A 14,612-nucleotide genomic window follows, 5' to 3' on the forward strand; every position below is an offset into this window, starting at 1 on the left:
AATAGTAGTGTATCCAGTAAATAACAAAAAATAAAAACAAATTTGATCTCTGTGTCATCACCACAAATTTGCTATGTGATTGAATTAGAGTAATTCAATCAAAAGCACTCACACTTGTGACTTTGCGATAAATCTGAGCAGCATTTTGGCACTCAGAGTAGGGGTATTCTGAAGTGGCCATCTCCAGCATACACATCCCAAAGGCATACACGTCCACTGACTCATCATAGTGCTCCTCATACATCTCTGGGGCCATGAACTCTGGGGTTCCTGTTTAGACAACATTAATACTCAATGACAACCAAAACAATTTAATACTATCTCACGATTCTCAATGTTTACAAATTGTATTTACTGTAATACTATTTAGTACATTAAGTAGACATCCCTAAGATTTAATAGAAGAATTGAAACCCTGTTCAAACTGACTGCAGTCTTTCTGGTTACTTCTGATTTGCTTCTTAAGAACAACTTCATTGGGTTAAACTGTACTGTGCAAATATAACCTAACACATCAGATTTTCACACAAGACTTAAAATTACATAACAAGCATAATACTAAAAAAATATACTAATTCTAGAAAAATGTTAATTTAATTTGCAGCAAGTCTTTACGTGAAAATAGTGTTTTTTTTTTTATTAAAAATAAAATAATAAAAAAAAAATATATAATAAAATAAACAGCGTGTTTAAGGTGTGCGTGGCCACTCTGAGTCAATTAAAAAAAAGGGCTCCAAATCCAAAATTAAACCTTTACAGCATGTTAATGAAAGTGTATGAGCCCATAAACAAAGATGTTTGGACAGAGAAGAAAAGAAGTGAAGGAAATTAAGACCCTCTCAAACAGTAATTAACCAACAAAGACCACTTTAACCAATAAGAGCCTGACGTGACATATATGTTACCTACAGTTTCTGAGACATTTTGCTTCAATTTATGTTATAAACTTTGCTCAAAATCCAGTTGACCACAATCTCATACTTGTCGTCTGTCGATTAATAGATACCCAGAAGCAGAAAACCATATTATAATATTTTTAATATATCACATGGTAATAAATGGTAGATATCCCTCCCAAAAAATGTTCATTTTTTGTTACATTTTGTTAAAAAGCCAAATAAAGACCTCATATTTAAAAAATTGGGCTTTTCTTACAATTTTTTCATAGGTTGGGCCTTAATGGGTTAAAAGCAAAGCTTGTAAAAGTCAAAGGGATTATGTGACAAAACTTTAAAAATGTTTAGTAACGTTCAAGACAGAAAATTTAACATAAAATTAAAAACGAAATGTATGAAGGAAAAAGACTAAAATCAGGAAAAAGTCGCTCATTTAACAAGACTAGATCCATGGTGCTTAATTTTTATTCTTAGGAAAAGTTAAATAAGATTAAATGTAATATTTTGGAGCAGCCAAAACAAGGTTAGGACCTGAGTCCAGTTGAAATGTCGATGAAAAACTACAGGCAGGTTATGAGAGGAAATTTTCATTGTTTTGTTGCTCTTGCATTCAGCATCTACATACCAGATATTGAACATTTAATTGGATTTAATTGGAATCCCAGAGTGCTGAAATCTTATCAATGTTTATGTAAAGAATTCTTTATAGGCTGTCACAGTGATTCTGTAGACATAATTTTAAAATACTTCCATGTTTAGCTGATATTTACTTTAAAGAAATTGACTCAGTATACACAGTTTTAGATGTCTGACATTGTGCTCAAAAGTAATTGGTCTACATATGCAGCCTACCTATGACACTCTTGGCAAAGGAGGTCCTCATAAGTGTGGCCAGTCCCAGGTCACCTATCTTGACTGATCCTGTGGGGCCTGTTATGAAGATGTTGTCACACTTGAGATCCCGGTGGACAATTGGTGGAGTCCTGGTGTGGAGGAAGTGAAGGCCCTTCAGAATTTGCCTACACCAGCTCCTCAGGACCTTGGGTTTCATCACCTTAAAGCGCTTCAGATAACTGTGCAGAGAGGGCAAATGCAATCAAACTCAAAAAGAATACTGTAATCAAAAGGGACAAAACAATATAAGTACATTTAAATTTCAATGTGCCATATTGATGGCTCATGGCTTTTCATTTGAATCGCTTTGTGCTGTAAATATCTTTCCCATAAGATAAGTAATAATTGTTAGAACTCAAATCATACATTTTATTAATCATGTATTATAAAACGTACTGACATTAAAGGAAAATCTATCCCCAGAACCACTAAAGGTGTAGGTTGATTTTGGCTAACAATGGAATTAGGTTCACAGCATCGGCGGGCCTACAGATCATGAAGCTCAAACTAAACTGATTTAGATAATATCACCCTTGTAAACTAATTTATATGTTCAATAATTATGATTTGGAAAGTTTTTTTTTTAATCTGAATATAATAATTACTAGTTACTAATTACCAGTACATAAGTAAAAGCTATGTCAATGTCTAAACATTAAGAAATCCTTATGAGAATTATTAGATTTGTTGTAAATCAGAGCTATAACTATTTTTTTCCAATACAAAAAAACAGGATAAGGATTTTATACTAACGTTTTGAGTGTTCCTGATGTCATGAGTTCAGTAACCAGTACAATGCACTTCTTTCCACGAAGCACAGACTCCCAGGAATCATAGAAGCGAACGATGTTGGGATGCTGAAGCCCTTTCAGCATCTCTGCCTCCTCCTTGAAGCGTTGCTGCTCTGCCTTGGTCAGCTTACGATCCTACAGTGAAATGTACATGCCATGTTATATGGTTGGAAACTTAAAACTTAACACTTCCCTACTTAAGTTGGTAGTTCCAAAACTGCAAAAACTCCTCCATCAATTTTTTTCAAGTCATAGAGGATTGTTTCCATACAATTCTGTTAATGGCTTCATAACATTGTAAGGCTACTGTAAACTACTCATGAATGTGTAATAACCACTATTGCCACTAGATGGCAGTAACATTATAGACTTGCAGCAATGCTAAGACAACACCCCAGCTGAAGCTTTAGAAAACACTGTCTACTGCATGTGTCTCACATCCTCAGTATGGGACACATTATGAATGCTGCAGAAATCCAATCCAATTCATTGGCACATGCAGCATCCTAGCGAATAGCGACAGCCACTGACTAATCTCTTGTTAAACACCGGTGGATAGCTTTTCCACAAGACTGCTCCGGAGTCAAGACCACTTACTTTGTAATGAAAATTAATAATTAGAATATATATATATATATATATATATATATATATATATATATATATAGAGAGAGAGAGAGAGAGAGAGAGAGAGAGAGAGAGAGAGAGAGAGAGAGAGATTATGCCAAACTACACATATTTCTTAATTCTGTATACAGCAAGAAGTAAATTGTATTTTGAGGTGAAGGTGTCTGATCTGATAGTGTCAGATGTTGACTCTGACCTATAATTTAAAGGCATTAACAAAGTTTTAATGGAATACAAACCAAAAAAAGTTTAGTTTACAATCGTATTGGGAAAAACAGACAGCCTCTAACTATGCAAAAAGAAAAAAAGAAGGGGAAAAAATAACCCAGTAAAACATATAAAACAACAGCCTGTCTGACTTAATATCTGAGGGAGTCCAGTGGCAGCCACTGTTGTGTCCCAAGCAGACATCCCTATAAATAGTCATCATAAAACTGGCTTTCCACTGATCAATTTTATTGACAATGAGCTTTTTGCTCTACACAAAACCCATCAAGGAGTGGCAGTGCCCTGCATGTATTTGGATTCCACTAAACCAGTTTTCCTGCATGTATTGCAATTTTCTGTTACTGTAACTATCTAAATGAATGTTTGTCGCTACTGCTTCTTTTACTATCCAATCCTGTGTTTATTTTTTTTTCTTTTGCTGTTTGTGCACTGGTTTTGTGTCCACTTCTGGAAATACTAGTAGGGAAGAAAATCCCTTTGAAGAGGGAAATTAAATATCATCAACAAAAAGACTGCTTCTTGCTACACGAATGTGGCTAAAAAAGAGGTACCCATCAAGGCTGGCTCTCAGACCGTCATTCCTTTACATAACAATTACTTTACTTTCAATTCATACGCAAGTATTTGTACATGTACATGAGTGTGTGCAAGTATCAAACCATGGTTAGGCCTCAGTACTTCTACCCCTGACCAAATTTGCATGTCTTCTTTTCAACTCAGTTCATACCTCAATGTAATTTGTATTACTTGCCCTTTTCAAACACCAGTGCTGCTTCAGAGTGTGTTTAACTTTGCCTCTGTTTAAAGGCTCATGCCTTTTGTCTCACTCCTCTTATGAAACATCACTCTGCTTCACTGTCTGGCACAGTAAGGGACAGAGAGCCTGCATGTGTGCCTCTGTCTGGTGCCTCCTCAGCGTCTATTGTCTCGCTGAGTTAGGAATCAGACAGACTTAGGGTCAGCAAAGGTCACAAAGAGTTCAGTTAGAAAGACTGTGTCTAGACAGATTCACACAAACCCAGTCTTCACTGCAAAAACCAACTCAAAGCACACACTTAGAGTGGTTCATGAAAAATGTAAAGCCTTTTAGGGTTTTCTGTATTTCTATATTAACATTACCTAAAATTACTTAGAATTTGATTCAAGCCCACAAGCCCTGAAATTAGATGATTAGAAATATTGCACATGACCCTTGAGTGGGTGGAATGACAATGCATGAATAATGTTTGTGAACAAATGAGCTCAAAACAGAACATTTTGTTTAAAATGAACATCACATTGTATGGAGGGGAAAAAAGGTAGTATCATTGTTTGGGCCCTTTTTGCTGCATTTGGGTGAAGGCAGCTTGCTATCAATGATGAAACCATCAACTTTAAATTATATTAATGAATTCTGAAAAGAAATTTAAGGACATTAGAACAAAAAAGTGGATTATTTAACTAGGCTACAGGCCTTGACCATTATGTCTTTACTTTTAATGGTCAAAGAAGAAATCGAATGTTTCCAGTAAGCAAATGTATACAAGAGGAACAATTAACAGAAATGTTTAGCTGTTTATTGCTTTCACAGATGATAGATGAGGTTAACTTACTTTTTGCCACTAACAAATTTAGTAATGGATGATTTCGAACAATAAAGAAATAACAGAGTACAATAATTGTATTTCCTTTGTTTAATTTGATTCTTTTTATCAGGCAACATGATTTCTGTGAGACCACGATGATGTTTAAGGGTTCACAAACTTAAAACCACTACCTTCGCTCTCCAGTCAGAGGTACAGACCTAAAAATGGAAAAATTCAATTTTATTTCAAAAGCTATGAGAGAACCTTTTAGATTTCTATAAAAACTTAACGAATCATTAGTGTCTGATTTTGTGACTGACTGATGACTTGATTCGTTGGTGATGCTGCGTTAAAAGTTGAACTTTTTTCTCAACCTTCCACTTCAAACAATGCAACCAAAGTGATGCATTAAACTCATGATTAAATAACGTTAAGTATGTCAATCAAATACCAAACATAGTTCATTATAACAGTGAGTTTAAACATATGGAAAAGTTATTTTCCACATGTTCTGCACAGATAACCATATTTTACACGGAACACTTAGTTTAGTATGCTGATTTAAATTCTAATGACATACTATGTTAAACTGAGAAAATAATGACTAAGTACTTTTGTATCATGCCACATTTGATTCTTTTTGGTCAAATGTTATCCAAATGACAAGCAACATATTAGCAGCGTGTAACTGTAAACTGTAAAAGTAACAGTAAAGATTATAAATAAGACAGTTTCACACTGTAAATGTGATTTTTTTTTTATTATACATAATAAAAACACCCTATAAATAGGTTAGCCACACTGTTTTTATCTTAACAGCTTGGATATTTTTTCTAGAAGTGTACCACTACATCAGCCACATTGACTTTTTATTTGTTTATCTGTTAGTTCTACTAAGTCAAAAAATGTAGAACATGATTCAATATCAACAAGTCAGTGGCTGATTTTACACGTATGAGTTACAAATAGTGCGTAAAAAACATTTGACAAATACAATATATTATCAGCACATTTCTGTTATTTGCCCATGCATGTAAAAACCTGTAATCTCATTAATATGTGGTGCCTCAACAGGAGCCGTAACTTAGTTCATAAATAGAGTAAGAGCTCTTTTTTCTTTTCTTTTTTTAAGGATCAGACATCTTGTAGAGCAGAAGGTTGCGCTGCAGGTTATAAATTAGCCTAATAAAACAGTGAGGTAAATAGACAAGTTACAAGCCATGGGTGGTAAGAGGTTGGGGTCATGAATACCAGGCAAATACCATGTGATACCTAAAACATCTATTTTTGCAAACACTGCATTGAGTGTCAAATATCATAGCTACATTCAGGTTACATTCTTGTCTGAGGCACCCATAGTAGCATAAACAGGGCAGATTTAAACCACTGTAAACACACTGTAGATAACCTTCTTGTTGTAAGTGGAAAATTGTAAATAGAATCCAAGCAGTACATACTGACATGTAGTGTAGGTCTAAGTGTGTCAGCATTTGAAAATCCAAGGTGGCGGATGGCTAGGATTAGATTAGTGCAAGCTACTACAGCTCTGACTAACAAGATAGATGGCTGCAAAAAAGGCTGTCTTCCACAGCAGATTAAAACTCTTAACCAGTGGGTCTTTAGCCTTTACAATGCACAACCCACTTTATAACATAAATATTTACTTGCAAAAAAAACACCATTATCTCTGCACTTTGGAGCTACAATCGAGGCACCTTCACTGCAATTTTATCTAGCTGGCTAACTGAAAGATATGTATCATCTAAGCTATTACAGCTTTAAAATAACAGAACAATACCAACAAAGCATATATATAAACAGAAACTATTCATACAAAATGGGCAGCTATTTATTAAGGACTCCCATATTTTATCAGTCAAATTCCTTAAATAATAATCACGTCATAAGAATTTGATGGTAATTACATCATAATTATAGTCATGTATATGTTGTACAGTTAATGGCAGTGTTATGTGGTTAGTATAAAAAATAAAATAGTAACTGAATCTCTGTTGCTGGTTAGGTAATAAAGATTGTGGTGGTAGGATACAGCCCCAGGGACACTTGCTAATCGTCAATGGCCCGGATGAATGTATGTCTGGCCAGTTTGGCTGGATTGATTCCAATCAAGTCTGGTCACTTCAGCTGCAATCTATTGGAATTAGCTTCTTTTAATCTTGGTTGCACATCACTAATATGTAGTTGCTTTGCTTGGCCTAACCCAACTGCTTATCATAAAAACCTCAACTTAATCTTCAGCTCCTCCCCTTATTGTTGTTTGTCACACCAAGTCAAAGAGTTATAATTAGAAAAATACTTGCAGCGTGCATTGATTGTTCTTATAAAAACATACACTACCAACAGCAAGTGTTTCTAACACTAAGAAGCACATTGGTCACAACTAGAGATGATCTCATATTCTTATATATAATTCAGTTGCTATATCTAAGGGCCAAACTGGGGGTCATAACTGTCCTCTTATGCTGACATTAACTTGCAGACATATATCTAAAAGGATTTGTGGCAAAACAAGTCAAACAACCAGATATTTCAGTTGCTACTCATTACTGAACTTCAGTTCTGAGTCCTGTAAGTACAGCAGAGCTAAAGTGAGCTGGACCAGTGGGATGACTGGGTTGAACCAGTCTGGTTTCTGCCGCCCGAGTTATGCTGCCTGTGCAGGGTTTTTGTTCCAGCCTGACAGGCACCCACAGTAATTAACTCCCTGGATCACTCTGCATGCTCACCCAAACAGACAAAAAGTGATGAGGGGGGGGGGGGGGGGGGGGGGGGAGAGTGAGGGGAGGGAGAAAAAGAGAGGGAGGGTGATAGGTACGATAATACAACAACAAACTGTATGTCTGACACAAACAGGGAGCAAAAACTCAGAGGCAGAAATGTGGTATATGTACAAGATATATACAAATGCATCCACTCGGGGTAATACATGGTAAAATTAATAGGTTTGCTCTTTGTAGTGTTAAATTTACAGGGAAATAAAAAGAAGAGAGAAGGTATCCATTCTGTAAAGTGTAGTTACTCTGTTAAGCTTTTTGGACAGCTAAACCCTTGGTTTCCCTCACTTTATGGTCACAAGCGGAATAGCGAACAGAAAAGAACAGAAAGAATTAAAACACAGGCTACTCATGCACCTGTTACCTAGAATCATATCACATTGTGCTTTCAAACAGGAATTCTTACAGATTTAGTTCATGATGAAATATTATAATAACTGTAGTTAATATGTTCTGTTTAGTGATTTCTGATGTCTTCAAACATTTATCAAATGAGATGAGAATGTTTACCAAAACTGCCTCTCATTAGGTCTGTTATGAGGACAGAATAAATGGCTGAAATCTAGTCATAGAATTAGCTCTGCCATTATTATCACAGTTGTGTATCAGTTTCATTCTGATCACTACTGTCTACTCTGATACCACTTTGCTTTGAAAATGTGTACATGCTTAGGGAAGGTGGAGTAAATAGGACAGATCATGTGGCCTGACAGACTAGAACGTTGCACTGAATGTGGCACTGGATTCATCTATAGGCGTGTGACCAGGCCACTGTGTGCCGCCTGTGTGTATGTGCATGTTTGTGTGTGTGTTCATGTGATAACTTAGCATTAGCTACAGGACTGCTCTCTGGGAGGGATGCCATGGTAATCCTCCGTTTGGCTCGCCGTCTCCCCCTCTGTCTCTCTCCTCTCCAACTCACCATCACCTCCTGTATCTCTCTTTTCTTTTTCACACTCAGCCTTTTTCCCCTCTCCTAGCTGTTGTTGTATGTGTCAGAATCACCGTCTGTTTTCCTCTCAAATCATGTAATCTAATTAAACAGTAAATTATGCAAAGTGTTTTTGTCTTCATGTCTGGGTGATGCATTCTGATTTATAACAAATAAGCAGTCAAAACTAGTTTTCCTTCAGTGGATTTAATTTGACCTATTGCCCTTTTAAAGACAAAATTGGATACAACAGATTTAGCATGCATGTAGTTTAAGCCCAATGTTTTTTTTTTTTTTTTTCATTTTCAATCAAATGTTTTACCATCTTAAAATTGCTCTTTATGGGCTAAGGACAAAAACACCATTGCTAATGTCAGGAAAGTAAGCTATCTGATGGCAGAACATTGTCATAACCTTACTGAAGATGAAACACGCCACATTTTCAAGCTAAAATAAAGGACATTTTAAATATATAAGTAGGGCTGAACAAGAGCTGTTAGAAGTAACATAACCAGACAACTGCTGGCTAGGTGCTGGAGTGTTAACAGAAACAGGGGCATGCCTATTGCTTGTTAGTGCAATAGACAGAGCCTGATCTCAAGGATTAGCCAAGGCCCTTGTTTTGGAATTAGCATCAAACCAAACACATGACTGACTTTTCTCACACAAAGCCAACAGTCAAATCAGATGGCTTACTATAACACTGCCCTCTTTTGTGAGGCTAAGAGTCAGAGGGATGCATTTCTTCTCTCTTCCACAAGTCTGTCTCCCACCAAGTGGTGATGGTCATACCATTTAACAATGCCTACCATTAATTCTAGAAGCGATAAAATCTGGCTTGTAAAGACTTAAATGGTACTCACATACTATTTCATGTCAATTTTTTCCTCCCACTGACAAAACGTGACAAAGAATTTGTTACAGTCACATGATGCTGTTACACCTACGTCTTCATCAGATGTCACAAAATACATACTAATCAGAGCTCTATGTCACATGAACATTTCCATTTAAAACATTTATACAGGCAATAGCAGTGTGCTGTTTGTATAATATAGTGACTTGTGACAAAATTTGCTAGGTTAAAATGGATTTTCATTAAATATGGCAGATTAAGTGGTTCACTTGAAAGCTGGAAGGTTTAATTGTTTCTGTCATTCAGCTACAACCGATGCTCCTCCATTTCACTTTGTTCTCCACCAACAAGCAATCACCCTAAATACAAAGCAAGCAGATAATGTGCTAAGATTTTCAGATCACAGGCCATTTCAAATGAATGAATGAATGAATGAATAGGCAATATTGGACTTCTAAATAACCTAAGTGGAATTAATGAAAAAGCATTTTCATTTGCGTAAACCTTTAACTGTGGTGATTATCTAGTGTATGTTTGCTCTTGCATGTGACAGTGCCTGTTAACGCAGACTGTATAGTTAAATATCTGGCTAAATAAAGAACATATTTTGTCTTACCTGAAGTTCACACCATGCCACCTCCACCCAAGTCTCTGTGTCTAGACCTTTATACACAGTCTTGAAGGCTCCTCTGCCCAGTTCAATGTCAAACTTGAGAAACCTTCCACCTGGAGAAGTGGCTACAGCCTTCATCTCTGCCTCTTCCTCCTGGTCACGGTCCCTCTCCCTTACTCGCTGGGCAGGTGCACATGAAGGAGCATCTTGACCAGGTTCATGGCCCTGAGATGGGTCATGTCCCAAGGCTGCACAGGATGGAGTACCCCCTTGCTGCTGAACACCGCCAAATCCTGGTTCTGTAGAGCACAGCTCCAGGTGGGGGGCACTGTGGTGAGCCTCAGGAGGCACTTCCACATCATCATTCTCCTCACAAATCTCCACGCTCTTCCTGAAGAAACGCTTCTCCCGTCTCAATCGTTTCTGACCAGAATCACTAGGTATGGAAGGCATGGAGACCAGAACTGGAGACTCCTGGCTCTCCTGAAAGGTTTCTTCTTCTCCTTCTCCTCCTCCTTTTCCAAATCCTTCATCCTCTCCTCCTGTCTCTCTTCCCGCTTGAGTCCCGGAAGAGGGGAAGTCCAAGGGAGTACTAAGTGTCCTCTCCCTCTGTTGGCTGGACCTGCCCTCCTGCTCTGTATCCTCCTTCTGTCCATCCGTTTTCTCTGAGGAGTCCTCAGTGCTTGTGGTCTCTCCTGGGTCAGTAGCCATTGGGAATGGCCTTTCCCAAACCTCCTAGACCTCCTCTTCCTCCTCCACCTCCAAACCTTTGCTCTTCTGACAGTCCCCGTCTCTCTTTCTTTCTGTGATCACCAACTCACTCTTCAGAAATTCGTAAGGCTGCTCTTCCAGTGTTGCAGGGGAAGGTGTGGTCAAACTGGTGACTCTCACACTTCTTCTTTGCCTTCTTCCTCTGCTGCCTTTTTTTTGCTGCTTTACAACAGAGTGATTATACAGCTGTTAAAGAATAACTTGTGTCCTCACTCTTCTTCTCATTGTTTCCTATGTGTTCATCAGAATCCACTTGTGCAGCGGCACTTAAAAGAAAACCACACGTCCCTCAGTCAAACACAAAACCAAGTTTTTTCAAGCCTTTTGGGAAAGCTGCAGAGCTTTTCTTTTAAATTGTGCAAATATCTTCAAATAAACCTGCAAGACAAAAGCAAAACTCTGTATTAATATCCAAAACGTCATGGGAGAAAATGACAGCCATGTTGATCTATCTCTCTAAAGAAAATTTATGAGATGCATTTCAATATTCAAGTAGATTTAGAAAACCTCCAGACTTTGCATGAAAGCTTTTCAAATGCTGCTTGCAAAAGTGACCTAAGGTACCAGTAATTAATAGCATGTTCATTCATATAATTTTAAAGCAAGAAGCTTAATCTTTGCACATTTAAACATATATCCAACAAGCCACATCAACAATTACACATCAATCATCCAGCATGTGTTTATCAGCATCTTGTGACCTGAGTTGTGTTCAAAAGTTTCATTAGTCAACAGAAAGCTGCAGTCAAAAGAATGCTATCCCATTCATTAAATATGGATGATGATCTACAGGCCAGTCGTGTGTGAATAATTCATATACAGAGACTGTAGAACTGTAGGGGAATGACTACAATACATCTTTATCTGAGGGCTGATAAATATACACAGCTGTGACTATGATTAGTAGCACATGTATCAAGCAACACTATTAATTAGTGCATTTAAGCTCAATTTTACTGGGTAAGATTATCAGGCTTTTTATCAGAGGGTAAACCAGAACAATACAGTCCAGACCCCCTGAGCATCTCCTGCAGAGATGACCTGTTTCTCCGACAACAGTAACTTAGAAACAGGATTGACCCGTCAACAACATTATGCTTCAGTACATTTAATGTACTGAAGCATAAAGTCACTATTCCACAGGTTGAGGAAAAAGCATACTAATGTAAACTGACAGAAGCTGCACAGAAAAAAAAAGGTCTGTATTGGGAAGTAAGAGTGAAATAAGATGAAAAGTAGGGTCATGTCACTTTACATATTACTTTACAACACAACCCATATTACTTTACAACTAAACATGTGAAACTTTCTAGGGCTTCTCCCATTAGGCAAATGTCACTCACACCCAAACCTGTCTTGGGTTACAAGAGCTATAAAGATATCTACAAGGGCCACCCACGTACAGCTGACCTTGCCCCCCCCAAAATGTCACAGCAATAAAAGTAGACCTTTTCCTCAATTATAACAATGTAGGACTGGGCGATTAATCGATAAATCAAATTTTCCATTTCTGGCGATTAATTTTTTAATCAAAATCTGAGCCGGCACTCACACCTGGGATTTAGCTGTGCGTACAACCGCAGTGAGAAATGCTGCTCTCTGCGAGATGCCGAAGACAACTTCTGCACACAAACTCTCATTAAGAGACGACCAACATCAGGGGAATTATTTCCGCAGTGGATCCCTTATGATAAGGATCCAGATGGAAAGAGATCACGGATGCAGTTGTGTTGCATATTTCTATGCAAGATATGAAGCCATTTATATGGTTGAAAGGTTATAATGTTATTTACTTTCTGTTTGCTGGCATTTATTCATATGAATAAATAAATGTTTTTAATACGTTTAATGTGTTTTTTAAAAAGAAAAGGAAAAAGAATCTATTAAAATCTGAAAAAATCTGAGATTTTATTTTTAAGCCATTTCGCCCAGCCCAGGAGGAGACTAGTACAATCTTTTATCTCCTTTATAATGAGCTCATTAGCACTCACATCAAGTCTTTTGTGTATTCAGGTTCAAAGTAAAAAAATATGACATGCAATGCTAGTAGCTGTCAGTCAAATTAAAACACTATCAGACCATGAATTTTTTTTCCAAAAGGAAAAAAAAAGTTCAGCCATCTCCTGAAATTCCTATATCCAATTTAAAAACACAATGAATGTGTGCTTACTTTAACTAAAATATTGAGAAAAAGAAAACACAACAAATCAGATAGTGAATGTACAATAAGTGAAACTAAAGGAAAGCAACTTATTTAAGGCAACCTATAGGAAACATGCCGTAGAGTACAGTGAGAACGAAAAGGTAAAGCCTAACAGGATGTGGAGAACATAAAGAGGGAAGTTGCCCTTTAAACAGGAGCTTATTCGTTCATGTCCCCAGGGCAAGGAGTTCCCATGAAAGCCACATACCGGACAGAGTTATCACAGTACATCAAACACGTTCAGCCTCATCACTGTCTCTCACACCAAACCAGTCTCCCTTCCAAACTGACACACACACACACATCCACACACAGATACAAATATCAGACACACACCAGCAACTCAAAACAAACTTTGTGTCACTCTCTCTCCGTCTTTTATACACAGACAAAAACACACACATACACATCAAAAGCAAACTGTCACTCACACCCAAACAACATGCTCCCTTTCAATGAAAGAATGCTGAAAGGAATTTCCTGACACCAGCCAAATGACCAAGCAACTGCTCATGCGGCCATGCCTGGTGAAATAAAGTTGAAGACAATAAAACAAATGCTGCAGCTAAAACTGTGAAATCTCACTTAGGCAGCAAAATGACTCCAGCCTGCAGCGTACGTCATATTCCCATGTCAAGATTCATTGTCCTGTCACTTCTTTATCAGCGCTTTAGTTCATGAGAACTGAACATCTGACATGCAGCACTGTGCCTGCCCTCCAGGCTTCTGAGAGGTTCCTGCAACACCTGCGTCAGCCTAATCATTTCCTAAATGTTCAGCACAAAATCACTATGGCATTTCACATGATTACATTTCTCATTACAGACCACATAAGTACTCAAATCTGACAAAACCACAGATAAAATATATTTTTTTTACCACAATTTCTTGTTATCTAAACTTCCAGTCTGAACCATGAACAAAAAAAATTTATAATTAAAAATGTACAAAGAGGTCTCCCATGCCCAACACAAACTGTAACTTTAAACGCAGCAAAACACTGCAATGCTGTTGCACTTTTTCAGTTACTTTAGCTTACCAGACTGCCGCTGAAAAATTAGGTAGGCAGACAAAGGGAAAGCCAGGGGACTCTGTGTGTGTGCACAGCCAGCCATGTTTTTTTGCAAAAGAAGGAGACATGTGGATGAAAAGAGAGAATAAAATGTGGTGTGGGGGACAGGAAGGGACTGCAGTTGGTGGGAGCAGGCGGACAGTACAGTTTGAAACACACACACACACACACAGAGAGAGAGAGAGAGAGAGGGAAGAAGAGATGGAGTGAGGGGGCCTGCTAGCAGAAGGGGTGGGAAAAATGTGTGAGTGAAAGAGAACAAGAGAGAGATAAAAAAAAAAACGGAGGGGTGACACAGACAAAAAGGGGGCTGGGGGGGGGTTGCCTGATAAAATATGTGCCAATGTTTGTGTGAATGAAAGCAGTGAGT

General features: G+C 37.7%; 1 protein-coding gene across 10 annotated transcripts in view; it reads right to left on the reverse strand.

The window, feature by feature from the left end:
- si:dkey-151g10.3 (serine/threonine-protein kinase WNK3) overlaps positions 1–14,612 on the reverse strand; it is a 37,664-nt gene that overhangs the window by 19,168 nt on the left and 3,884 nt on the right. For 8 of the 10 annotated variants that reach the window (XM_042003843.1, XM_042003848.1, XM_042003846.1 and 5 more), the window contains exons 2-5: positions 10,200–11,345; positions 2,544–2,716; positions 1,749–1,969; positions 113–270 (exon numbers count right to left, since the gene is read on the reverse strand). In XM_042003843.1, the coding sequence (XP_041859777.1) occupies positions 113–270; positions 1,749–1,969; positions 2,544–2,716; positions 10,200–10,907 (1,260 nt within the window). In that variant the 5' untranslated portion in view covers positions 10,908–11,345. The remainder of the gene's footprint in view (positions 1–112; positions 271–1,748; positions 1,970–2,543; positions 2,717–10,199; positions 11,346–14,612) is intronic. The other 2 variants (XM_042003851.1, XM_042003850.1) reach the window with 1 other exon arrangement.

The sequence above is a fragment of the Melanotaenia boesemani genome, chromosome 13, assembly GCF_017639745.1.
Source record: "Melanotaenia boesemani isolate fMelBoe1 chromosome 13, fMelBoe1.pri, whole genome shotgun sequence".
Taxonomy (NCBI): Eukaryota; Metazoa; Chordata; class Actinopteri; order Atheriniformes; family Melanotaeniidae; genus Melanotaenia; species Melanotaenia boesemani.